We start from the raw sequence: 26,498 nt of genomic DNA on the forward strand, positions 1-26,498 counted from the left end.
TGTGGGTTAGGGGCCAACCCACGGGGCCAAAAGTGAATGGTGGCCCAGGATTGCCAGAGAAGCCAGAACTCTATATTTTAATGCAAAATTCCCCAATTTTTAAACTACTACAGCTGTCAAAGAAAAATACACATAGCCTGGATTTGGGCCACAAGGGAGGTTTTGCTTCCCTGGTATAAAAAGTAAGATAGGACTTCAGCTCATAGTACTCACCAAGCTTGGCACAGGGTGGGGAGCTAAGTCTCTGTTCCTGGAGGGGGGCTATCTTCAACCTCCCTCTCTAGATCCTACCAGGCTCTCTTCTAAACTTCTTGGAATACAGGTCTCAGAAAGTAGAGGGAGCTGGACTACTAGGCCATTCCCCACTCCGAACCACCACGTACCAGCACATTAGCTGATACTATCTAGGTCTCTTTTTCAGAATAATCATTTATTTTCAGATTCAATAGCCATGATGATTTTACATGTAAATATTTTAATTTGGGGTGCAAAAAAAGGGGTAGTGCAGGTGGGGGGGCATCTCTGGTTTATTTTTATAAGAACCATTCTTTAAAAAACACCGTGTGATCACTTTTGCTTAAAACCCTTTGATGGCTTCCCACTGCTTCTAGGGATAAAGAAACGCCAGTATCATCTGGCAGTTTGTTTTGTCTCTCTGTGCCTTAGTTTCTTCATATGCAAAAATATCATTTTTAAATTAGATAATACTTTAAAAACACTTGTCACAACACCTTGCTGCACAGTGAGCACCCAAGACCTGTTAGCCTTTGTGGTTCTGACTTCTCCAGACCACTTTACATCCAAATCTCAAACCTGCCATACTCTCTTCTGCCACCAGGCCTTTGCACATACATTGCTTCTGTGTACGCTTCCAAACCCTCTTCTCGTAGTTTATATATGTTGGACCTTTAGCCCTCGGCTGAAACATCATTGCCTCGGCAAGGCCTTATCTGCTCAGGTCAAATCCCCCTACACAGCCAGGTCCCAATCCTTGGTAGCATGTATCAGGTTTTAATCTGCCATTTGTTTTCAAAAATACTTGATTCCCTACAGGTTTCTAAGCTCCATGTGGGTAGGAACAATCTCTGCTCTATTCGTAGCACCTGCCAGTACTTCGAATAAAGTAAATGAATTTTCACCACCAGTGGCCTCTTCTTGGTGTGTTGGGGTATGATAACCATAAGGCAGAGGGTTTCCCCAAAGATAAGGAGGAAATGAGGACTTCTCTCCTGGCTTGAGGGCTGGACAATGAAAGTGTCCTCATCACTATGCTCAGGGAAGAGACCCTGGGTCCCCCAAAGCAGGGCTAATGAAGAGGTTGGGGTGACCCCCTTCCTTCTTTCCCTCTTCTCTTTCCTGAACAACACTGTGAGCCCACTTTGCAGAGATCAGACCTTCAGGACCACTTGCCAACTGGCCTAGGGGTATGAGGGCACATGGGAATAATAGAAACAGACAGGCAAGAAATCATTTCACAGCTGTCCACCTCACTGTGGGCCACCTGATGCCTCCCGACTGGGCAGGACTCTGTCTTCTGTCACTGAACTTCCATCGCACACTGAGCAGGGCTGGGACCAGCCTAAATGATTTTTGTAAAAGATGCATGAAGAACATTCATTGCTGGTAAGTTAACTTTTGGCGCTAGTGATGCTCAGAGGATGGAAGGAGACAGTTTCAAACGTTCTTCCTGGTGTTAGTACAGGTACCTGTGTGTTAGCCTAGAGTTGTGTGCATGTGTTCATTTGTTCATTCACTCACTCAACAAATATTTTCTGGGACCCTTCTGTGTGTTGGGTGCTGTGTGACTTTTTTGGTAGAGACCAATATATTTGCTTAGCCCATTAGCTAATGGGAGTCTCTTCTTCTCTCATTTGGTTGATTCTGTGCTGTGACTATTGGGAAGAACCCCATCTACCCTTATAGGTGCCCATATGAAAGAATGCTTGAGATAACCTTGAAGTGTTCAGATGTCTCTAGGTCAAGGAGGTGGCAGGTATGTAGGAAAATGATCAGTTTTGTAGTCAGATGGACCTCCGTTCAAATCAGGGGTTCCATGTTGTAATTACACACATATGTACACAGAGAGAAAGAGGGAGAGAGATAGAGATGGAGATAGAGATAGAGAGAGAGAGAGAGAGAGAGACTGAATAGGAGAGAACCTGAATGGCTTCCTAGTGGTTAAGAACTTGGATTTGGGAATCAAACAGGCTTGGGTTCACATGCTGGGTTTGCCCCTACTAGCTGATCACCCCAGTTAAATGTTTTGGTTCTAAACTTGGTAGTTTGTAAGTCCAGCTCTTGTGAGTTGCCAAAGTCTCTGAAATTTTGTGTATTCTCAGTTCCCTTCTATGTTCCTCATAATCCACAGAAATATCTCTTTGAAATGGATTTTAAATGAGTCTGCTTATTAATGCAAAAATGCGACTCTGGATATACACAGGTAAAATACCCACCAATGCTACCAAGGGTGCTTCTGGTGACTGTGAAATTCACAGGGAGAGCCTCAGAGGGGCTGAAGCATACATTTGTTCAGACCTTCATAGAATCACTTGTGGGATTAATATTCTAGGAATCACGCTTTTAAAAAATTTGTGGTCATGATGAAATACAGAGTTAATAAGACTTTAAGTACCAAATATGTATTTCTAGTTGGCAAAGTATTTTAGACTTTCTTGAAGATGGTAAAATATCTTCTGTTAGAATTCAGTTCATTGATGACAAAATACTCTTAAAATGCCCACTTAACTATTTAACTGTATTACTAATTTATGATTTCTTGGTTTTAAGACCCAATCCCAACAGAAGTTTAAATAAGACCTAGACTATCTTGAGATATTCCTTTTTCCCCCTTTAAATATTTGCTACTGATCCACACGTTATTATAAACAAATTACAAGCATATTCCATTATGTTCTATAACTGTTCCCATGGACAAGAATTTTCATAGTTCATTTAAAATGAGTTTTTGTTCTTTAAAAGAATAAATAATTCAAAAACACTCAAAAGGTTACATCTACTGCAAAATCTCCTTTAATTTTATGCATCTTCATAAAAACGTATCAATATTAACTTGAACACTAAATTCTGTACCAATCATAGATTTTTAGACATGGCTCCTAATCCCAGGTATAAATGCTTTGTATCTTTTCCACTCTGGAGGGGAGAGAGAATGATATCAACAAAGAATGAAGTAGAAACAACAGAAGCTTCACCATACAGGTGAGGGCTTGTTTTCCTTGGTGAAATAGGGCTTCACAATTCTCCAGGCTCTTAAATGGTTTTAGAAACCTCCGACTTCACTCAAGAGGTATGGGAACTTCCCTCTGAGCCTCTACTCCTGTGCTTATTTCCACTATAACATGTACACCGAAAACCGCATGTTTATCGATCTGTCCATCTCCTCCAGTAGCAAATGAATTCCTTGAAAGTTAAGACAATATCTATTCATTGTTTAATCTCAGGACCTAGCACAGGGATTTGAACACAGTAGGTGCTCAATAAATATTTACCAAATACATAAATGAATAAATGGCCTGTTGCATGAGCCCTAAGGGAAACCTAACTGAAGACTCTATGTGGGCGGGGGGGGGGGCAGCCTGTAGCTACCTCCTTTCAAGTGTCCCTTAAGAAGCTACTGATCTGGGTCCACAGCCGTGGAAACATGGAGGGTGTCTTTCTTTCTGTGTGCATCTGTGACTGAGCTAAGAGCAGGGAGCTTGAATTAAGAACAGTGGAGGGTTGGCATTCCAAGGTGGCAGTAATCATGACCACCACCATCATCCTCAGCATCGGCATCATTACACTTATTGAGCACATATTAGGTGCCAGCTGCTAGGCTAAGTTCTTTATATACATTATCTTATTTAATCCTCCAAACAACTCTATCAAGTGGTGCTCTTATTTTCATTTTATAGATGCCGACACTGAAGCCTCGAGAAGGAAAGTCACCTACTCAAGATAACACGGTGTTGAAATCAAGTCTCAAATTCAAGACAGAATGATGCTCACATTGCATTTCTTTAAATCATGAAACAACACAGAGGCTGACGGTCCTATCAGGACAAAGAGCCTGAAACCACACTTGTCTTATTCATTCTGAGCCCCTCTCCCCACCCTACTTCAACAAAGCCTCTGGTCCTCCCCTCTCTGTCTTTTCATTTGAATGGGAGCCCCAAATGGTCTTCGGTATGGCAGCTGGTAACAATGCTACTGGAAACAAGGGGCCTGAATCCATCAGAATCTTCACATGGGCTCCAAAAGCCTCTTTTAAAACATGATCCATGTAGTATGTGCTCATGGAAATCAATATTCCAACAGTATAGATGAATGAAAAGTGACAAGTAAATGGCTTCTCTTGGAAGTAACCATTTTTGTTTTTTTCTGTGTCTGTTCTTGGGCAGTTATGTCCTTACACTAAAAAAGGTTTATATCTCTATTTCTTTTTATATTCCCTTCCCCTGAAAGAAGAATATATTCAATCACCTCAATGAAAGATGAGGAATTGGGCCCATTTTTCCAATTATTGCAAGCTATATATTTTCAGTTTTTTTTTTTCCTACTGGTAACTGCCTCAGCTTTAAAAACTATTCTTAAACTTCTCTCTTTAGCTTTCGATTTAAATGTATTTCTTGACTCCCCCAGGGTTATCCATCTGCCCTTTATTGTTTTCTAATTAAACTCCCCTCGTTCAGGGTAAATACAACAATTTCTTATTCCAGTTTGGTTTCTGGGGGACATTTAATTACTGACATAGAAAAATCATCTTTCAGGACTTTTTCTTTTTTCTTTTTTTTTTTTAAGATTTTATTTATTTATTTGACAGAGATAGAGACAGCCAGGTAGAGAGGGAACACAAGCAGGGGGAGTGGGAGAAGAAGAAGCAGGCTTCCAGCGGAGGAGCCTGATGCGGGGCTCGATCCCAGAACACCGGGATCACGACCTGAGCCGAAGGCAGACGCTTAACGACTGCGCTACCCAGGCGCCCCAGGACTTTTTCATTTAGAATATCCAGGAGTTCAGTTTTATTTGTACCAAACAAGTTATTTTGGGGAAGGCTTAGAATTTAATTGCTGTTTTGTCTTCAGGTATAGTTTCAAATAACTAACTTGCAAATAGATTTCTGGAACATGGACCATTCTGAGATTCTATACCTATGACTTAACAATTTCATGACCAGCTCAAATACGGAGACCCCAAGCGGCTATCTGGGGTTGCTGCCCTCACCAATCACCTTTCTGAATTAATGATTAGGACTTTTTTTTAATCATAAAGAATTTATTAGTTTCCTATTTTAGAGGTTTTAGCACTTATGCTGAATAATTAGTATTTAGTGAACCCTTAACTTCCTGATTTCCTGAAGTGATGTTGGGGAAGGGGACAGGAGTGGGCAAACGATCCAACAATCCTATTAATTTTTAACCATTAATAACAAATTGGAAGGATACTTTAAAATATTTTATTTATTCATCTGAGAGAGAGAGAGACAGAGAAAGCACAAGCAGGGGGAGAAGCAAAGGCAGAAGCAGACACCCTGCTGAGCAGGGAGCAACATGGGGCTCAATCCCATGACCTGAGTTGAAGGCAGACGTCCAACCATCTGAGCCACCTAGGTGCCCCAAATTGGAAGGATTTGAAATGATTTTTTTAAAGATAATATTAATGGTTATCGTAAGCCCAGCTCTCTTTATCCATACTATATCCATCTAATCCCCACATTCTATTAATTCTACCCCTTACATAGGCCTCTCTGATGCTTCCCCAGGATTCAGACTTTTTGGTACAGAGAACAGTCTGTGCACTGCACAAAGGTGCTTACCCGAGTGGAAAAGAGGTCTGAAATCCAGCCAGCATGCTGTGCCATAAATGATATGCATGGGTATGAGGCTGTATCACCCTGTGGAGGGTGAGGAGGGGGGCCTTTTTGTAATTTTTACCAGTTGCTAAATGTGCCAACAACACTCTACCAGGAACAGTGCCTTAGCAATATCCTCCAAAGTGCCTCTGGTTCTCATTGCCCTTTCCCTCCATCCACCTCCACACCAAGCACACTCACCTGAAGTATCAGAGACTAAGTATGTTTGGGAGTGAAGCCCAGCAGGCTATATTTTGGATGCTTATGCCAGGGTTAACGATGACACTCTTTGCAGTCCCATCCCTTACTGTAGCCAGATGGATCTTTCTAAAAACCCAGTTTGCTTAAATGACACCCTTCCTTAGTACCCTTCAGCATCTCTCTCTCTCTCTCTCTCTCTCTCGTTACATACAAAGTGAAATCCAAGCTCTTTATCATTAAATACAGCCCCCCTAGAGACCTATTTTCTCCTCCCAGCCCCAGCCCTAGCCCCAGCCCCAGCCCCATGCCTTCCTATGTAGCTTTTGTACTTCCCAAGCTTCTGCCAGAACAGCCTGGTAGACCAGCAGTTCCCTGAACACAGTGTGTCTCTTCCTGTCTCATGCCTTTGCACCTGTGTGCCTCATTCCCTCTGCTGGTTGCCATCAGCTCTTCCATTTGTCCCCAGTCCACCCTAGGGAGTCTCCCTCATCAGTCAACACTCCAGATCTCTATTCTAACCTATCAGGTCACTCTGTTCACAAGCCTAGTTGGGAAAGAACAGGCAATTATGTTATTATGGGCCTGTGAGTGAGGAGTGGATGGGCTGGTATAGTCAGGGTGGCTCTGGACCCCAAGAGGCAACTGGAGCCTTGGAAGGAGGGGAGAGGAGTTCAGACAGGAGTAAGGGAAGCTCCAGAAATAGCCCTGCAACCATTCCAGAGCCCTGGTGCTGAGAATGGTTTACTGAGACACTGAAAATGGCCTTTGTGCCAGTTCAAAAACTTACTGAATATATTTGCATTTTCATTTTGTATGAGTTTGATATGTTTGTGCAACCTACAGTGTAAATTAGTATTTTCTCTTTTTGGTTCTAAAAGTATCTTATTCAATTAAGTGTTCAAATCAAATACCAATGACTACCTGTTCCTTGATTCTGTGAACCCACCCACCACTCGATTCCATGAAGGTCTATGCCAGAGGGGTCTTTCTAAAAACCTAGTCTGATCAATCACACTCTTCCTTAGAACCTTCAGTGTCTTTCATTACTTACAAGGTAAAATCCAAGCTTTTTTATCATGAACTACAGCCCCCTGAAGACCTACTCTGTGCCTGGTCCTGTGCTAGGCAAGGTGTGTATGGGAGGAGGATGAGCATCAGAGCTTGTGACTAGAAAAAAAGCCAAACAACTAAAATGAGTTGGAGACAGACACTGCCCCTGGGGAGCTGCAAACATGTCTCCATCATAGCGGTGACCATGAGCCTTGGAGAAGGTTGGTCTAGGTCGTCTGCACACATCTACTGGCTGTGTGACTTTGGACAAGTCACTTAACCTCTTTGAGCTTCAGTTTCCTGGTGCTATAATTTCCTCCTCACAAGACTGACAAAAGGACCATCTCAGTTTCCTAGTACTGCTGTTAACAAGTTACCAGGACTGGGATGGTTGCTAACAACAGAAATTTTTCTTCTCCCAGTTGTAGAGGCTAGACATGGAGAATCAGGGTGTTGGCAGGGCCATGCCTCCTTTAAGACTCTGGTTAGACTCCTCCCTTGCTTCTTCCCAGCTTCTGGTGGCGGCTGGCAGTCTTTGACGTTCCTTGGCTTGTGGTTGCGCCACTCTCATCTCTGCCTCCATCATCACATGGTACTCACCACAATGTGGGTCTGCTTCTATGTCTCTTCTCTTCCTCAAACAGGAAAAGCCTGGGTTTGGGGCTCACTCTCACTGAAAATGAGCTCATCTTCACTTGAGTACCTCTGCAAAGAACCTATTTCCAAATCAGGTCATATTCATAGGTACTAGGGGTTAGGACTACAATGTATTTCTTTTGGGGGACGCAAGTCAACCCACGATAAGCACTAAATGAAATAATGCAGAAGAAGGGCTTGCTGCATTGCCTGGAACATGGTATGCACTCAACCGGCTGCCTCACACTACTTCTGATTACCTGTGTACCCAAGTGCAAGGTTCTTAATGTCTCTAGGCCTCAGTTTCCTCATTAGTAAACAGGACCTCCTTCGTTGGACCACTGAGTGGCTTTCAATGAAATTACACAGGCAAAGCACTCAGAGCAATACCTGGCACCCAGCAAGAACTAAGAAAATGTTAACAAGTAGTATTATTGTAATTCTACCCAACTCTAACCTGCCCACATGCCCAATTTTCTCTTTACAAATGGAAGAGTTTAAAACTTCCGAGATAACACTAATGGGGATGTCATCTTGAAGAAACTAAAAAAAAAAAAAAAAAAGTAATTCCTCTGCTTGATCCTTCTTCCCCTTCAAAATATAGATAACTGTTTTGGCTAAAAAAGCATCATGTCTCCAGTTACATTTGAGGTACGTGACTTCACCCTCCCCTGGTACTTTGGAAGCAAGTAAGGTTATAAGCAAGGTTATAAGCAAGGGTGCAGAGACACAGTCCTCAGTCACACCTGGCCATGGAGTGATGCACTTGGGTCACACGCGGTGCTTTACTCTGAGGTTACGCTTAGGTGTGTAGTCACAATCCTCGGTCACACCTGAGTATGTTTAGGTCACACCTAGACATGGAGTCACATTCTTGGGTCACACTCAGGCATAGCGTCACAGTCGTGGATGACACCTGACTACTGCGGGCCCAAGGCATAGGGCTTTGTCCTATACCCACCAAACTTACTGACCCTGTGAGCTATAGACCCAACCATCAACTGTGTAGCCCAGCACTTCATAAATCTCTTGGCGGGTAGCAAGAGCTACCTCAGTAGACCTAAAACCTAATATTACATTTTTGTTGGAGTAAGAAATATTATTGTTCAAGTTGAAGACTTCCAGATGTAACCCCTTACATTCTCCCCAGAGGTGACACAGCACTCGGCCACAGTGAATGAATACTTCCTAGTTGATTAACTGGTATGGAAACATACCCCAAATTACATAAAGCATACTTTTAACCACCAAGAAAATAATTTCAAGGCCACAAAACTAATAAGTCAGAGGATTTCTTTAAATAAACTTAAATCTGGGAATCAGAAGTATGTATATGCTGCCTTCCCCAGCTTGGTAGGCACGTAAACGGTAATTGTTTTGATTATGAGGAAGTCAACTAAGACAGCCTTTATAAACTAAATTATTTATGAGGTACAGTCACATAGTTCAAATGTGTATGTGTATTCTTATTACGACTTCTTGTTTTTATCCTTGAAGGTATTAATTTTAGAAAAATACATAAATAGAATATCCTTATTGCAATAAAAGAAAAATTTATTAGACCTTTCTATCAGAAACAAAATACTGTCTACTTTCAATAAGAATATTAAATATGTGGGGCACTTTTTGTTTTCATATTAATATTTGATTTACACTCTATATATGACCAATAACTTTAAGATAGTTATTCTTTGCATATACATACACACACTCAAACTGGTTAAAATGAACAGTGGAGTTTTCTTTTCTACTACATAATTTAAATATGAATAACTAAGCTTTGTCCTGGTTATATGTAAATACTTAATCCTTTAATTTACAAACTTACTTAGCAACAGTTTGAGAAGGAAAAATTGAGTTTAATGTACCAAATTTATTATATTGGCTGGTACAATGTGCATACTTAAAAACACTTAGCTGCCTTCTAATGAAAAATCCTTTCCCTTACCACTATTTTTTTCTAATTAACTATCAGTGCTTTACATTAATATCAGCGATCTCACTTCTTTCTCTCCCTTTTTACTTTATCTCGCTTTTGTTATTTTCAGTAGAGAGTACACTGGAAAAAAAAAAAGAAACAAAAGCAGGTAATGGGTTTAGAATACCTCCTGATTATTGAGCCAAAAGCAGGTAATGGGTTTAGAAAACCTCCTGATTATTGAGCCAATTAATTCTTTTGACCGTCACTGGTATAGGGAGTTGATCCTGAGATATTCTAGCAAGGTTAATGGGGAGGGGGAGAAAGGGACCTAGACCAGAAGTAGATGGTGTAAACGCTTCATTTCCCATTTGAGACAGCACACCTTTGCAATACAGGGCACACCCCTGCTAATCAACGCTTCATATCAAAAAATGTTTCTGGTTATTTGGCAAACTTTCAACTTCATAGACAGACCATCCTTGGTGGTCCTGAAGGCAGAAAACCAGGAATGTTTGTGTACTGATTGTCTGCTGTCCTTCTAGAGTCACCTGTACCATCAGAGGTGTGGAAGCTCAATGAGTTATTGAAGAGTCAGCTGAATCCTGCAGTCTGTGGGAAAGTTGCAAGGCTGCAGAACTCTGGCCAATCAAGCCTTGAGTCCCCAGTTCCTGATTTGTAAATGCCTTGTGACTCACGAACAAATGACTGGACATTTTCTCTTCCTATTCTCACCTACTGCAGGCTGCTCCAACCCTCATCTGGTAATCACAACCACTTCCACAAGACGAGCTGACTTGTGCCCCCTCCTGAGGTTCACGTGAAAAGCTGTTTTCATATTTCTTTTTCTACAACCTCGATTCTCTCTAACATCATAATAGACCTGGGACCAAAGAACTACATAACATCTTCTTCCTCTTTTAAAAATTTTCTGTTCTTTTTTTTGGGGGGGAGTTTTAAATACATATAAGATGTAGCATATTAACCACTTTTAATTGTATATTTCAGTGGCATTAGATACATTCACACTGTTGTATAGAACTCTCCATCTTGTAAAATGGAAACTCTATACTCATTAACAATGACTCCCCATTCCCTGACCCCCGCTAGCCCTTGGTCTCTATGATGCTGACTGTTCTAAGTGCCTCATATAAATGGAATCAAACAGTACTTGTCTTTTCCCCTCCTTTTTCTCTACCTTTCCCAACTCCCTTTAATCTACTTCAAACATGACCTCTCTCATGGGAGAAGTCATTCTTTTTAAATCTCTTCCTTACCCTTTTCCTTTGGGGGAAAAAAATTTAACCCTGCTCGGCTTCTCTTCCCTTCTTCATTCCATTTATAAGCCTCCATTAAAAAGGGGGGCGGGAACTACTGGGGTAATAATTTTCTGATTCTTTTATATAGGTATAAGTTTTGAAATGTGATTAACCATACAAGAGAACTAGATGCCAACTCTAAAATCTCTAAAATGGCCCGAAGTTCTTTTCAAAATCTTCATAAAAGTTTCAATTTAACTCTGTTCATCTTGATTAAACTTATTTCCCTTAAGCAGGAAGTGTCTTTTAACTCATTTATATTGCTTTTTCTTTGGAGGCTGATTCACAGTATTCCAATAATAGCATTTGAAGAGAATAAAGAGAATACACTTCCCTGGGAAGTGTATAGATTTCAACCATGTTGTGGGTTAAAGAGGTTTTTTAGGACAAGAGTCAACCAAATCACAATGTTTAATACTGTGTCTCTAGGAAAGTATTCTCAGTTCCACACAACTCCTGAGAAATGAACTTCTGGAATAAAGTTATTTATAAAATGGGGACTGAGTCTGTGTTATATACTTCCCAGAGATTTTCATTAGCAATACAGAGCTGTCGGCCAACTCAATGCCACAGGACACACAGTGAACAATGAGAGAAGCAGACAACCAGATCACAGCACCAACATGTCCTCCAGACCCCCTGCTGGAGTAATGGGCCAATAGTCAATATGCTGAACCTACAGACTCTATAAACATTCTATAATTCTGAACACCTATATGGTTTTTTAATGTATTTTCTTCCACTGCATGTTAAAGAAACATATGTTTCAGCATGGCACATATAGACTTTGAAGACCCCACGGGAGAGGGCACTGAAGTTGGAAAAGTTTTCCAAGAGAACAAGTCAGAGCTACAGAAGTAAGCCTGGAGCAGAAGCCAGCCAGGTAATTGTATTGTTCCGCAGAAGCTACTTACAGAGGGATATAAAAAACCTCAAAGAGCTACAGAACAGAAAGTTAAAGAAACTCCCAACTCTTGCATAAATTGACAATTTTAAGATAACACATTAGCTGATGGACCAATGAATATCTGAGCTGGGAATGTTGATCAAGAAGTTCTGATCTTCCAACAGTACATTAAAAGGATTATCCATCACGATCAAGTGGGATTCATACCTGGGATGCAAGCGTGGTTCAATATTCGCAAATCAATCAGCGTGATACATCATATCAACAAGAAAAGACTCAGGAACCATATGATCCTCTCAATCGATGCCGAAAAAGCATTTGACAAAATACAGCATCCTTTCCTGATTAAAACCCTTCAGAGTGTAGGAATAGAAGGAACATTTCTCAATCTCATAAAAGCCATCTATGAAAAGCCTACTGCAAATATTATTCTCAATGGGGAAAAGCTGGAAGCCTTTCCCTTAAGATCAGGAACTCGACAAGGATACCCACTCTCGCCACTATTATTCAACATAGTACTAGAAGTCCTTGCAACAGCAATCAGACGACAAAAAGGGGTCAAAGGTATTCAAATCGGCAAAGAAGAAGTCAAACCGTCTCTCTTCACAGATGACATGATACTCTATATGGAAAACCCAAAAGAAGCCACTCCCAAACTATTAGAAGTTATAGAGCAATTCAGTAACGTGGCGGGATACAAAATCAATGCTCAGAAATCAGTTGCATTTCTATACACGAATAACGAGACCGAAGAAAGAGAAATTAGGGAATCCATCCCATTTACAATAGCACCAAAAACCATACGTTACCTTGGAATTAACTTAACCAGAGACGTAAAGGACCTATATTCTAGAAACTATAAATCACTCTTGAAAGACATTGAGGAAGACATAAAAAGATGGAAAGATATTCCATGCTCATGGATCGGAAGAATTAACATAGTTAAAATGTCCATGCTACCCAGAGCAATCTACACTTTCAATGCTATCCCGATCAAAATACCAAGGACATTTTTCAAAGAACTGGAACAAACAGTCCTTAAATTTGTATGGAAACAGAAAAGGCCCCGAATCTCCAAGGAACTGTTGAAAAGGAAAAACAAAGCTGGGGGCATCACAATGCCGGATTTCGAGCTGTACTACAAAGCTGTGATCACAAAGACAGCATGGTACTGGCACAAAAACAGACACATAGACCAATGGAACAGAATAGAGAGCCCAGAAATGGACCCTCGGCTCTTTGGGCAACTAATATTTGATAAAGCGGGAAAAAACATCCGGTGGGAAAAAGACAGTCTCTTCAATAAATGGTCTGGGAAAACTGGACAGCTACATGCAAAAGAATGAAACTTGACCACTATCTCACACCATACACAAAAATAAACTCCAAATGGATGAAAGACCTCAATGTGAGAGAGGAATCCATCAAAATTCTAGAGGAGAACATAGGCAGCAACCTCTACGACATCGGCCAAAGCAACCTTTTTCATGACACATCCCCAAAGGCAAGAGAAACAAAAGATAAAATGAATTTATGGGACTTCATCAAGATTAAAAGTTTCTGCACAGCCAAGGAAACAGTCAGAAAAACTAAGAGGCAGTCCACGGAATGGGAGAATATATTTGCAAATGACACTACAGATAAAGGACTGGTATCCAAGATCTACAAAGAACTTCTCAAACTCAATACATGAGAAACAAATAAACTAATCAAAAAACGGGCAGAAGATAGGAACAGACACTTTTCCAATGAAGACATACAAATGGCTAACAGACACATGAAAAAATGTTCAAAATCATTAGCCATCAAGGAAATTCAAATCAAAACCACACTGAGATACCACCTTACGCCAGTTAGAATGGCAAAAATAGACAAGGCAAGAGACAACAATTGTTGGAGAGGATGTGGAGAAAGGGGATCTCTCCTACATTGTTGGTGGGAATGCAAGTTGGTACAGCCACTTTGGAAAACAGTGTGGAGGTCCCTTAAAAAGTTAAAAATTGAGCTACCCTATGATCCAGCCATTGCACTACTGGGTGTTTACCCCACAGATACAGACGTAGTGAAGAGAAGGGCCATATGCACCCCAATGTTCATAGCAGCAATGTCCACAATAGCTAAATCGTGGAAGGAGCCGAGATGCCCTTCAACAGATGACTGGATTAAGAAGTTGTGGTCCATATATACAATGGAATATTATTCAGCTATCAGAAAGAACGAGTTCTCAACATTTGCTGCAACATGGACAGCACTGGAGGAGATAATGCTAAATGAAATAAGTCAAGCAGAGAAAGACAACTATCATATGATTTCTCTCATCTATGGAACATAAGAACTAGGAAGATCAGTAGGGGAAGAAAGGGATAAAGAAAGGGGGGGTACTCAGAAGGGGGAATGAAACATGAGAGACTATGGACTATGAGAAACAAACTGAGGGCCTCAGAGGGGAGGGGAGTGGGGGAATGGGATAGACCTGTGATGGGTAGTAAGGAGGGCACTTATTGCATGGTGCACTGGGTGTTATACACAAGTAATGAATCATCGAGCCTTACATCGGAAACCGGGGATGTACTGTATGGTGACTAACATAATATAATAAAAAATCATTAAAAAAAAAAAAGTAGTTCTGATCTGGGGGCACCTGGGTGGTGCAGTCGGTTAAGCGTCTGGCTCTTGGTTTCCACTCAGGTTGTGATCTCAGGGTCATGAGATCGGGCCTGGTGTCGGGCTCCACGCTCAGCATGGAGTCTGCTTAGGACTCTCTCTCCCTCTCCCTCTGCCCCTTCCTTCCCATCTCTCTAAAATAAATAAATAAATCTTAAAAAAAAAAAAGTTCTGATCTGAACAGGGAAGTACAAATAGCAATTGAGAACAAGTTACTATCAGGGCAATAGACACGCTAAGGAGCAGCCTCCTTTTTTCTCTCCAAAGGTCTGTGTAGGACTGGAGGTAGCTGCCTTGGTCAGGGAGCCTAGAGATCCATCCCTTTGCAATTAATGGAGAAGAAAGAAAGCGGGTTTTATTGACTTTTGTTTGTTTGTTTGAGGTCTCATGTTTTGGGCCAAGCCATTTGTCGCAAAGAACATTAACTCCCTCTCTAAACTCCTTGAACTCTTAGAGCCACTTTCACATTATTTAGCACTTAACTCTCCCCAGTCTCATATTATTCTTCGAATACTTGGTACACACAAATCTGGCCTCCTCGTTAGGATCATAAACAACTTAAATGCAAGTACATTGACTTGCACTTCATTAGAATCTCCCATATACTACACACTGCTGGGCACAGATGGGGTATCTGACAAACACAAGTTGATTAACTCACAGGATGAGGTCCTCACATAAGAGTCACAAGCCTTAAAGCAACAATAACTCCACATACCAATCTCAGCCCAACTTCCCAGGAAGAGCATGGATGGAGAATGGAAGTTTGGCAGTCACCAGGAGCCACAACGGGATAGAGAAATCCTGAGTCCTGTGCATAGAGGAAACTGCTTACTACCTAGAGACTACAAGCTCCGTGATAGCAGGAACTGTGTTTTGTTCCCTACCTAGTACCAAGCACCTATTAGGGGCTCAGAAAACATATGCTGAATAAATGAAAAACACATGAAACCCTTCAGTCTCTTGGATTAGAGTCCCCACACCTTGTGGTTTCCTTCCTTCATCATTTATCACCAGCCGCAAAAGTTAAAATGACTCCAGAAAACAAACCAACATGGTACCCACACAGTACACAGGGAGGTGTGTACTTCCTCTTGGGCGGGCCCAGAGTGTGTGGTGGGGAAGGGGAGGTAGGTCACTGGCCTGCTAGCCACAGGTCTGGGGCTTGCTGTGGAGGGACAATAGCTGTTCTCCTTGAGAGAAATGGCCGGATGTCAGATCAAGCTCTTGGCAGCCCCCAGGCAGTGGAACATTGCTCTGCGTGGTCCCCGTCTGGCTGGCAGCTTCCTGCCAGGGAAGGCTGCCAAGCGGGTTGTGACAGCTGTGCAGTGCACAAATCTCCAAGGTTCTTTGGTGCACTGCCATTTCTGACCGGCCTGTCTGCTACTCGTGGGAAGTAGCTGGGAAGTTCTGGTGCTGAGGGACCCCATTTTCCATTGGCTTTCATTTTTTAGCAGGATGCCTGACTATCCTGTTTTTTAAGATGGGAGTCATTGGAAGATGGTCTTTAGCTTTCCTGGTCAACATGAACCTATTCATTCTTTGTGGGAAGAACTACATTTCGCTCTGTTCCATATCAGTGTTGGTTTTCACTGTGACCACATGACCACACTTGTTTACAACCATCTTATCACAGTAATTGACAACTATCATATAATACCACTAGGAGAAACCCTCTGTCTGAATAATTTTTTTAAAATTAAAGATAGTCTTGTAACCATTTACTTCTTTTGAAAAAGAAATGTCAAAATCTAAGTGCTTATTACTTGGAATGTTTACACCTTAAAGGATTTTGATAGAGGACTACCTTTTTTTTTATATAGTTTATTTAAGCAGCAACCTTTATTTAAAGTTGCCAATAAGTAAACTCAATTTTCCATCAGGAGATGCATAAATGTTAACTTAGATTCCTTCCTGCACTGAAAGATGAAAAGTTAAAAGTGAAATTTCAGACATTACCTTTTAGCATCATTCGTCCAGTAGAGCCTCCAAAAGTACTGAGTAGGCCACTTCTTGCTCCCAAAGACGTGGTTGCTTCTAGGAGAGAACCCGTGATGTACTGAGATATGGATGTCCTTTGCAGGGTGGCACGGTACTCACATATGGTGTCTCGGACACACTGCTTTAAGCATGGACCAACGCTAATCCTTTCATGGGTTGTCTCAGAGGCTGGGAGCTTTGTGAAGACATGGAGAAGAGATCCAATTGTATTTTCTATTTCTTCTCCCCTTCGCACTGCATTGTAGATCTGTGAATAGCACAGAGTACAGGAAGTATTAATCTAGTTTCTTAGAAAAGCAAATTAGTTTGTTGACAAAATGCCAAGATGACTTATTAAGAAAGAAGGCTCAGTTGCTCTAAGCGCAAACACTCTTGAGCACTGGACTCATGCATTAACCTGAACATTCTACAGACACCATTTATTTGGAAAAGCTATGTGCAGTTATGAAATCGGCCATTCAAACAACCCTGCTATCAAACAGAGCACTTACAAGTTGTTCCAACCAAAAATACATTCAGCTCGAATTTCTCCTCCTCCTCCTTAGTAGAGCAAAGTGCTTCTGCAGAGCGACAAAGTCAAACCTTCCCTTTTTGTCCTTTTGGACTCTCCTGAGTGTCTGACTGTCCCAGGTTTGTCTGCCTCCAAGGAACACTTGAGCCTGACATTCATGAGGAATCTTTTCTCTGTGCTCAAACTGCAGTGAGGATGAGAAGGTCAGGGGAAGGAAAAGTTCTGTATTTTTCTCTTGGGCATAATCCTTCAATCCATCAGCTTGGTTCAAAGTCTTTGAATCCTTTTTTCCTCTTCATCCTGTCTCATCTCCCACATCCAATGAGTTAACAGATCCTGCCCACTCTTCTTGCTCTCTCTCTGTCACCATCCTGATTTCCTCTCCCCTTTATCACCTGAATTCTCCAGAATTATCTCAAGGAGATTGCACAATTAGGACAGGCTTCCACTCATAATTCCAATACAGTTGTTCAACAGGCATTTATAGAGATCTTGCTCTGTGGGAAGAGGTGTGCTGAAAGATGGGGGGCATGCACAAAGAGCAGCACACACCTGTGCTGAAAAACTGCACAATCTAATTTACAAGGTGGGGCCTGAAATTATGAGGTTTGACAGTATCACAGGGAGGGTCTGGGTTTTGTGAAGGTCTCTGGGAAGCCTGAGACTTCTGGAGAGTATATAAACAACAAGGAAGAAATACAACATGGGTGAGTTAATTTAATTTTCTGATAGTGGAATAAAAGTTGACTATATTGTGTTGTCTCCACCTTGAGCACCTTGCCTTGTCATTCATTCATCAAATCAACAAGTAGTTATTTTGTATTTATATACCAGTTATGAATCAGGTCCAGGTAAAGACGACAGCTTTTCCCCTCAGAGAGTTCAAACTCTAGTAAGCGAGAAAGATAGATAAGAAAGAGTTCATAGTAGGGTGAAAATGGAGGTCAATCCCTCTAACGACATCAATGAGTACCCAAGGAAGAGAAGACCCTCACGTGTCCTCCAGGCTGTGCACGTGCCCCTGTGATGCTGCGCACTCCAAATCTCACCTTAACCATGACCCACCGGCACTCAAGAGGACACCCACTGAGCTGTGCTAGGTCCTTAGGAGACCCTATAATGTTCCTAGAACACCCCTGATATTCAAATTGCACTGACTCTAACTGGATTTGTACTCTGCCTTCCGCAGCCTACTGGTATATACTTGCCACTTGAAGGAAGAGTGTGAATTCTTGAGCTTTCATTCTTTGTCATTAAATTTCTGGTGGCCAGTGTGGCCATGGAGATGGTGTGCTAGGACAGAAAGAGCCTCGGCCTCGGCGTCACGTATGTGCGGTTGTACAGCTAGCTCTGCCTTGATCAGCTAAAGAGAGGGTCATAAACATGAACAAGCTGACTTGAATATTTAGAGAAAGCTTATTCTTCTGTGAAGTGGGGATACTGATGCCCCTTCCTAGGGACGTTGCAGGATTCACCAAGACGATACATGTAAAGTGCTCAACGTAGTGTCTACGAATGGCACCCATCATTATGGACAAGAAGAGAGTGGACTCTCCCATCCTTAGGGAATAGCAGGTGGTTGTATAACAACAGAGCACAGTCTATGAAATTCACCATGATGGGGTTATACCCTTGCTCTTATGTGCTGCTTGATACTATCATCTTAACCTTATTTGGGTGTATTGCGAGGGCAAACTGGGGTTGAGAGTTGCAGAGCTCAGGACATGCCTTTCTTCTCTCAGTTCCAAATCATACAGGCAATCTCCAACACACTAAGTCTCAAATGAAACCTTCAGAAGTTTAAATGCTCTAGAAGTTCAGAGAAAAGGACCCACTGTGAGGTTTGATGGCTAAGGAAGGCTTCTGAGGAAAGCAGATTTGAGCTGTGCCTTGGAAAACAGGCACGGCTCTAATCAGAGCAGCTGGAGGAGGCAACTCACAGGATAAGCAAGGGTGAAGAGGCTGAAAAACAGAAAATGTGCTAAGGACAGTGAGCAGAGCAGGGTATTTAAAGCAAAGAATTAGTGTAGGGCATAAGTGGGAAATCAGAAAGGTCAGGTGGCCTAATAAAGAAGAGCACTGAATGTCAGGCAAAGAGGTTTAATCAGAGGTGGGGAAACATTCACTCTTTTGGTTTATTTATTCTTATCAGAGGAATGATGCTAAAAGGGTTTTATTTTACAAAGATTAGTATGCTGATGGTTCTTAGTTACTAATGGGTTTACCTATTACCTACTTTCTTTACATGCCAAGCTGCTCCATTGGCTCATCATGCCTTACTTTGCGTTATGCATTCCAGTTTCCACATCATTCCTTCAGAGATTCCCAGTGGCTCATTCAGTCCCTTACCCCACTTTCCCTAAATGCTTTCCTCAGATCATTAGATCTAGAGGGACTATAGGAAATAAGGACTCCTTGATCATTGAAACAGTCAGTACCTAATTCTCCTTTTGAAGATTTACATCACATATTAGGATATTAAAGACAATGAAAAGGGTCAGAGTAAAGAAATCCATTTATTTTTTTTAACCGAGTGATTGAAGTATTTCTCATGTTACTTGAGCATGGATTTCTTTTTCTTTCTTCCTTCCTTTGTTTTTAAGAACATAGCCTGTGAACATAGTGTCGTACCAAATAATTTACTCAAAACAAGTGGCGTTTTCTTATTCTCTTTTCCTTGACCTCTGAGAAATCTCTGAAATAGGGATCCAACTATCCTGAAGTCCTGCCTCTCTTATTTTCTCACTGCTCCATACCTCATTCTGTAGCTCCCCTTCCTCCTTGGGTCTTTGGGACAACAGTAATGCAATAGAGATGTGCCAACCAGTGCCTGATATAGGGGGTGACACACTGGGCCAAGGGTCAGATTTATCGAAAGACCTGTTTGATCTGACACACAGTGTTTTAAAAATCAGGTAAGTGGGGCGCCTGGCTGGCTCAGTTGGTAGAACATGTGACTCTTGATCTCGGGGTTGTGAGTTTGAGCCCCACATTGGGTGTAGAGATTATTTAAATAAATAAATTTTTTAAAAATCAAATCAAATCAGGAAAGTTTGCATACACACTTGAAGTTACAGCATTTCCTAAAAACTGGAACAATCTGGCAACACTGAACATTCCCATGTGGTGTCAAATGGCTAGATCTTTCCCTGTTACCTGAGGCATGAGTTCTCCAGTTGGCACCAGACCCTACCCCTCTCTAGTGATCACATATTGCCAATATCTGGTCACTATTAGTATATAAGTATGTGATCCATGCCTAAATGGGATATGAACATGGCTATAGCTATATACAATAAACAGCACTCCCAACATGTACTGAGCTCCCCCCAACATGTCCTCTGGTGCTCTTCCCTTTGCTAGTTGCCAAGGAGACAGAGAGAAAGTCATGGTCCCTGATCTCAAGGGGTGTTGCTGTTTATCTCCAACATATATAAATGTTATGCATGTCTTAAGTAATCATTCAGCATAGCCATCAGCCACTTGTTTCCAAGTCCTCAAACTTCTCTGAAGAAATAAAGATGAAGAGTTGTAGAACAAACTCCACCACAACTGCTAACACTCCATCCACTAAAAACAAAAAAGAATCAACAGGTTCTACCAAGATCTGGACCAACACATGCCAGTCATACCAATACTGGGTAACTTTAATAAGGTACCTTTTGGAAGAAGGCTGTAACATGGACGAAGTGCTGGTAGGTATGGCAATGCTCAGGGAACATGTTAAAATCAGGCTACAACCTCTTATTAGATCATCCACTTACAAAAAAAGAAGCAACCATGGAAAGTCCCACATATATAGAGTGGGAAGAAAATGTAGTATAGAATAGTCATTATGAATGTGGCTCCAAAGTGTTGGTTTGAATCCTAGCTCCCCTGCTTCCCAGCTGTGTGACTTTGGATAAGTTGCTTTGTCATTCTGTGCCTCGTTTCCCTTTCTCCAATATAGGAATATAATAGTATCTGCCTCATAGGTTGAGGTAAGGATTACAAGCTTTTATAAACGTAACCGATTAGAACAGCACCTGCCACTTAGTAAATGCTCAACAAATATTGTTTTTTACAAAGATGGTGAGAATGCTGATTGAGGTAGACTGTAAAAATGGCCATAAATGATTTGCTTCACTGATTCTGGGCTAGCCCTGTGATTTGCTTAACCAACGGGAATTTAGCAAATGCGATGTATGCAAAGTCTTGGAAAATACTTGTACATTGGACCTTGCTCCCTCTTGTTGCTCTTGGGAACTCTGCAACAACTACATGTGGAGAAGCCAGAAATAGCTTGCTGAAAGATGAGAGACCACGGCCCAGTCACTCCTGTCACCCTGGCAGATAGCCTGCCAATAGCCAGACACATGGTGAGGCCATCCTAGATCCTAGATCATCCAATTGCCAGTCCAACTGCCATCATAGATACATGAGAGAGCCCAGCAGAGATTAGTGGATCTAGACTAGGAGAACCACCAAGCCAATTCACAGAAACACCAGCTAAAGGAATGATTGTTGTGAAAAGTCACTAAATTTGGGGAGTGCATTGTTACAAAAGTTAACTGACACAATGCTGGTGTGTTGGGTGCAACAAGTATTTATTTGCATGAGACTTAAATCCACGCACTAACCCTGTGAGGTTGATTTATTTTGCAGATGGAGACGGTAAGCCTAGAGAGGTGGAGAAATACAGCCAACTTCACCCAGCTAGTAAGAGGCTGAGCCAGGACTGAAATCTGGTTTGTCCAGCTCTGTGGTCCAGCTTTATCCATTGCACTAAACTTGGTCACACCAAAAGCCCAAACAGTGGGAGTCAAGAAAATATTGCTATTTGGCAAGAGGTTTAAGTGATGTTTACATTGTTGTTATTGTTTTGATTCATGATAATTCCTTTCATGGTCACCCTAAACTACTTTTGAAAATAGGCAAGTTATGACTAATGAATGGCCAAATAAGTTTCCTTTATATGGAGATTTATAGTTTTAAATTACAAGGTAAGAAAGTACATAAACTTTATCTCACTCGATTAATATGGTAATAAAGGTGCTGAAAACTAAACAGATCACTACACTGTATGGGCCAATATCTTTTTTGAGATAAAATCAACATGTCACAATACATCATTTAAGCTTGCCAAACATGTATGTGTCCATTCATTCACTCAACAATTGATTTATATTTATTAAGCACATATGTTGTGGCAAGCTCAATTACTAGGTATCCAACAGTGAGCAAGAAGAGCTTCATTTTAGTGTGAAAGGCGGTCAATAAATATGTGGGCCAAATAAGTTAACTAAAAATTGCAAACTGTTACATAATCAACATATATTTTGGATATAGATTCCACAGGACTTGCCAAAGTGCTGGGAATGAGGAAAGGAAAGGAGTCAAGGTTTCTAGATTGGGTCCTTGTTAAGTTCTTAGAGATTAAAGATTTACATAGATAGCTATACAGATCAATGTTGCCAACAGCACCCCCCATGGCTCCTGTGTGGACTATGAGAGGATCTTTTTCACAGACGTACACTATTCCCATTATGCTAGGTGCTACCTTTGAGCAGGATGACTTGATATTATGAAGTTACTTGCAGAAAAGCAAATAATGGTTAGACAACACTTAAGAAAACATTTGTGTTCCTTGTGACTCAAGAGAGAGGGACGCCTTATAGAAATCAGCACTGGGAAATGGAGTTCAGAACTAAAACAAAATAAAAGAAACACCTAAGACTGAGGAGAGCTGGGGCAATTCAGATGGAGACAAAACCAAAGACTTTGGTGCACGGAAAGGTCTGAAGTAGCCAATACACCTCATCCATAGTACTCACCCAGGAGGAGAGCTCCTTCCTCTACATAGCCACGAAGATCTCTGTCTTAATTTGACTTCTACTGGGGTCAAAGAGGGCACTGGTCAAGGGAAGTCAATTTCGTAACTTGCTCTGTTTCAAAAACTATCTTTCTCGGGTCAGAGTTATAGAAAATTATGATGTTCCTAGATTTGATGGCATATCTTCTGAAATCTTTCAACAAGAAGAAGGCTTGGTTTTTAAAAAAATTATTATTATTATGTTCAATTAGCCAACGTATAGTACACATCATTAGTTTTTGATGTAGTGTTCAACAATTCATTAGTTGCATAGAACACCCAGTGCTCATCACAACACATGCCCTCCTTAATACCCACCACCCAGTTACCCCGCCCCCCACCCCCCTTCTTTCTGTAACCCTCAGTTTGTTTCCTAGAGTCCAGAGTCTCTCATGGTTTGTCTCCCTCTCTGATTTCTTCCCATTCAGTTTTCCCTCCCTTCCCCTGTGGTCCTCCGTGCTATTCCTTATGTTCCACATGAAGAAGGAGAAGGAGAAGGAGAAGGAGAAGGAGAAGGAGAAGGAGAAGGAGAAGAGAAGGAGGAGAAGGAGAAGGAGAAGGAGAAGGAGAAGGAGAGAAAGAAGAAGAGGAAAGCAGCTTGTACTTAGGTGTTCATCCACTCAATAATATTGGTAATCACTGCAACATTTACTGAGTGCTTAAAATGAAGTAGGTACTGAGCATTGAGCCATGATTTCACTGAAACTTCAGAACAGCTCTAGGAAGGTATTATCACCACTTAAAAATAAAGAACCAGTGTGCACACAGCTAGGACTTAGCACCAGGATTCTTCATCTCTCAGCCAGAGCTGCTAACCAGTTAGGGAATCCTTATACAATAGTTGTCAAATCACTTTTCAGAGGGATAATTGTAGTAACAATCCTTCCTTCTCTGTTTATTGTCTGTCTCCATCTAGAATATCAGCCTCATGAGGATTTTACTTCCTTTTTCATTGCTCTATCTCCAGTGTTTAAAAGTGTTTCTCAGTAAGTTCTTGATTAAATTAATAAATGTCTCTATTCTATATCTTCTTCAAGAACTTGTCAAGAGTCCTCCAATTTTTTGGTCATGAATATATTGGATTCATCTGAGCTACAGGTGACATCATAATGTCACTTGTATTTACTGAACAACAGACACGGAAATCATATAGAAATGGCATGAAATGTTTACAAAGTATCCAGAATTGCTGTACCCAAATGAGGCTCCTAATTGCTACTAACCAAATGTGGCCTGCTCTGAGAAATTTACCAACAGTTTAACATTATTCTATTATCATTTGCTGATTGAGAATGCTTAATCAGATCTATTCTCCATCCTGATTCTTCATGAAAATGATGATTTGGAAATATTGGGGCTTAAAAAAAACAGGATATGGATTCATTTATTGACTCTCCTAATTCAGTTTAATTCAATGAATGTTCTTTCACATAAAGGGGTCAGCCAACATTATCTCCAATTATCTTAGTGTTATTGTTCAGTGACCCACGCTTCCTAGCCTTCTTAAATGGGAGATGGAGTATATTAACCTTAATTTTGATCATCATTATTTTCTAATACAGTGTATGGTAAGGGTCTTCTTCTTCTTCTTTTTAAAAAGATTTATTTATTTATTTATTTGAGGGAGAGAGAGTGCATGGGATGGGTGGAGGGGCAGCAGGGAGAGGGAAGCAGACTCCGGCTGAGTGAAGAGCCTGCTGCACACAGGGCTCTCTCCCACGACCCTGAGATCATGCCTGAGCAGAAACCAAGAGTCAGACACTTAACCGAGTAAGACACCCAGGTGACCCTAGTTAGGGTCTTCTGTTTCCCTCTATCTTATCAGTGTTCTTTAATAGCAGTTGTCATTTGTCACTAGTGACAGTGTATGTACTTCTAATAGCAACTTTATCCCCCCATAATGTGATTCTTAACATAGCCTGAGCTAGAATACCAAATAATCACATTTATTTGAATTGTGTGCTAACTATGAGTTAATAGGCTGGATAACAATGCAGTTAGGAGCTGTGGTTTGGAAACCCCTTTTACTGGTCTCATGGGTTCTTTTCCTAACTTCTGGAATCTAAAAGCAGTGTTTTAAAAGGCTGAAAATACTGGAAGTTGGATGGGTGTGTGTGTCTAAACAAAACGGAATGGTGGAAGAACTATCAAATATCCTGAAGAGTCAACAAAATTGGTGAAGCTGTTTTAAGGGGTGAGGGCTGGAACAACTTGCAGACCTGAGCGGCAGGGACCAGGAGTAGGATATTGGTAGCGGGCAGTCGCTTCCTCTGCTCTGGAGTCCACATTCCATTCAAATGCCTGTGCAGAGAATTCCATTCTACTGAGAATATTCAGACCATGCACGAGACGCTGACCAAACACAGCTCCAGGGAGCCAAAAATAAAGGCTTTGCTAAGGCTGGGCCAATTAACCAGAGCTCCGCCACTGGCTTCTAAGGGAAGTGAGATGAACTTTTATTACTGCAGGAAACATCCAAGAAGGAGTATGAGAGGGTGTCCCCAGGACATTTGATAATCTGGAAATTTAACAGCTGGACAAGCCCTCCCACATAACTTCTTTCAAGCCACATTTTACCCTGGTATTTAAATTTTGCCTCCTCCATGCAGTCTTCCCCAGGCTTCAGCAAGAAAAGAGCATCTTCTTTTCTGCTCCAACTACCCCTATGTAAAACTCTCTAGAGGCTCTTCCTGTAAAGTACTGGAAGTCACTGTTGGAGTCCCTGTCCAGGCTGTGAGTTCCCAGAGGGGAGGGGCTTTGTCTTATCTAACATGTTGTCTCCAGCACAGAGGGCACTGCTTAACACCCTGTAGCCAGTGGAGAGAGGGAACAAGAGAGAAATAATTGAAGGCTTTGAGCCAGGTTCCCAAAGTACAGTCCCCAGACCAGCATCATTACCTGGGAACTTGTTAGAAATGCAAATTCTTGGGCCCTACCCCACGCCTACTGCATCAAAACCTCTGGGGCTCCAGCCCTGAAATGTATTGTAATAAGCCCTCCAGGTGACCTTGATCCTGATAAAGTTTGAGAATCACTCCCCATGATTTTAAGGAGAACATGTTACTTTTTATCTCTGACTGCACTTCTCACATTATCTGTCCCATAAACTCTCACATCTGTGTCACCTTTCTTTTAGAATGGGAGCTCCGGAAGGCAGGGGTGAAGTCCTATCATATCTGTATTCCCCAAAGCCCCTAGCTTAGAGTCCAGCACAGAGTAAATTGGACAAATACTAGCTGAATGCTGGGGCATCTGTCACAGAAAGTTCCCGTGGCTGTGATTGGACAGGCCTTTCTGAAATGATGCTTCTGGCTTAATATTTCCAAGGATGAATCATGTCTGAGATACTAATTCTAATGGGAATTACCATACAGATGAATCATATCATAATGAGAAAACCTGGCTGCCAAGGACGCCTCTTGAAAAGAAAAAATCAAATCAGGACAAATGGATTATGTTATAAGGCTTGTGATGTCAGGCCATGAATTAGGCCGACAGAAGGGATTTAATGGCCTGAACTACCAGGCTCCCTGCGGCTCGAAGGAGCAACGGGTCAGTTAATGAATCACATGGGGACAAAGCCCCTGCA

The 26,498-nt window shown here is 41.5% G+C and overlaps 1 protein-coding gene across 5 annotated transcripts in view; it reads right to left on the bottom strand.

Annotated features, from left to right (window-relative positions):
• Positions 1-26,498, bottom strand: part of PLCE1 (phospholipase C epsilon 1) — a 305,344-nt gene that overhangs the window by 153,792 nt on the left and 125,054 nt on the right. For all 5 annotated transcript variants that reach the window (XM_044378042.3, XM_026481690.4, XM_026481691.4 and 2 more), the window contains exon 3: positions 16,506-16,794. In XM_044378042.3, coding sequence (XP_044233977.2) covers positions 16,506-16,794 — 289 coding nt within the window. The remainder of the gene's footprint in view (positions 1-16,505; positions 16,795-26,498) is intronic.

Source organism: Ursus arctos, unplaced genomic scaffold (assembly GCF_023065955.2).
Source record: "Ursus arctos isolate Adak ecotype North America unplaced genomic scaffold, UrsArc2.0 scaffold_7, whole genome shotgun sequence".
NCBI classification, from domain to species: domain Eukaryota; kingdom Metazoa; phylum Chordata; class Mammalia; order Carnivora; family Ursidae; genus Ursus; species Ursus arctos.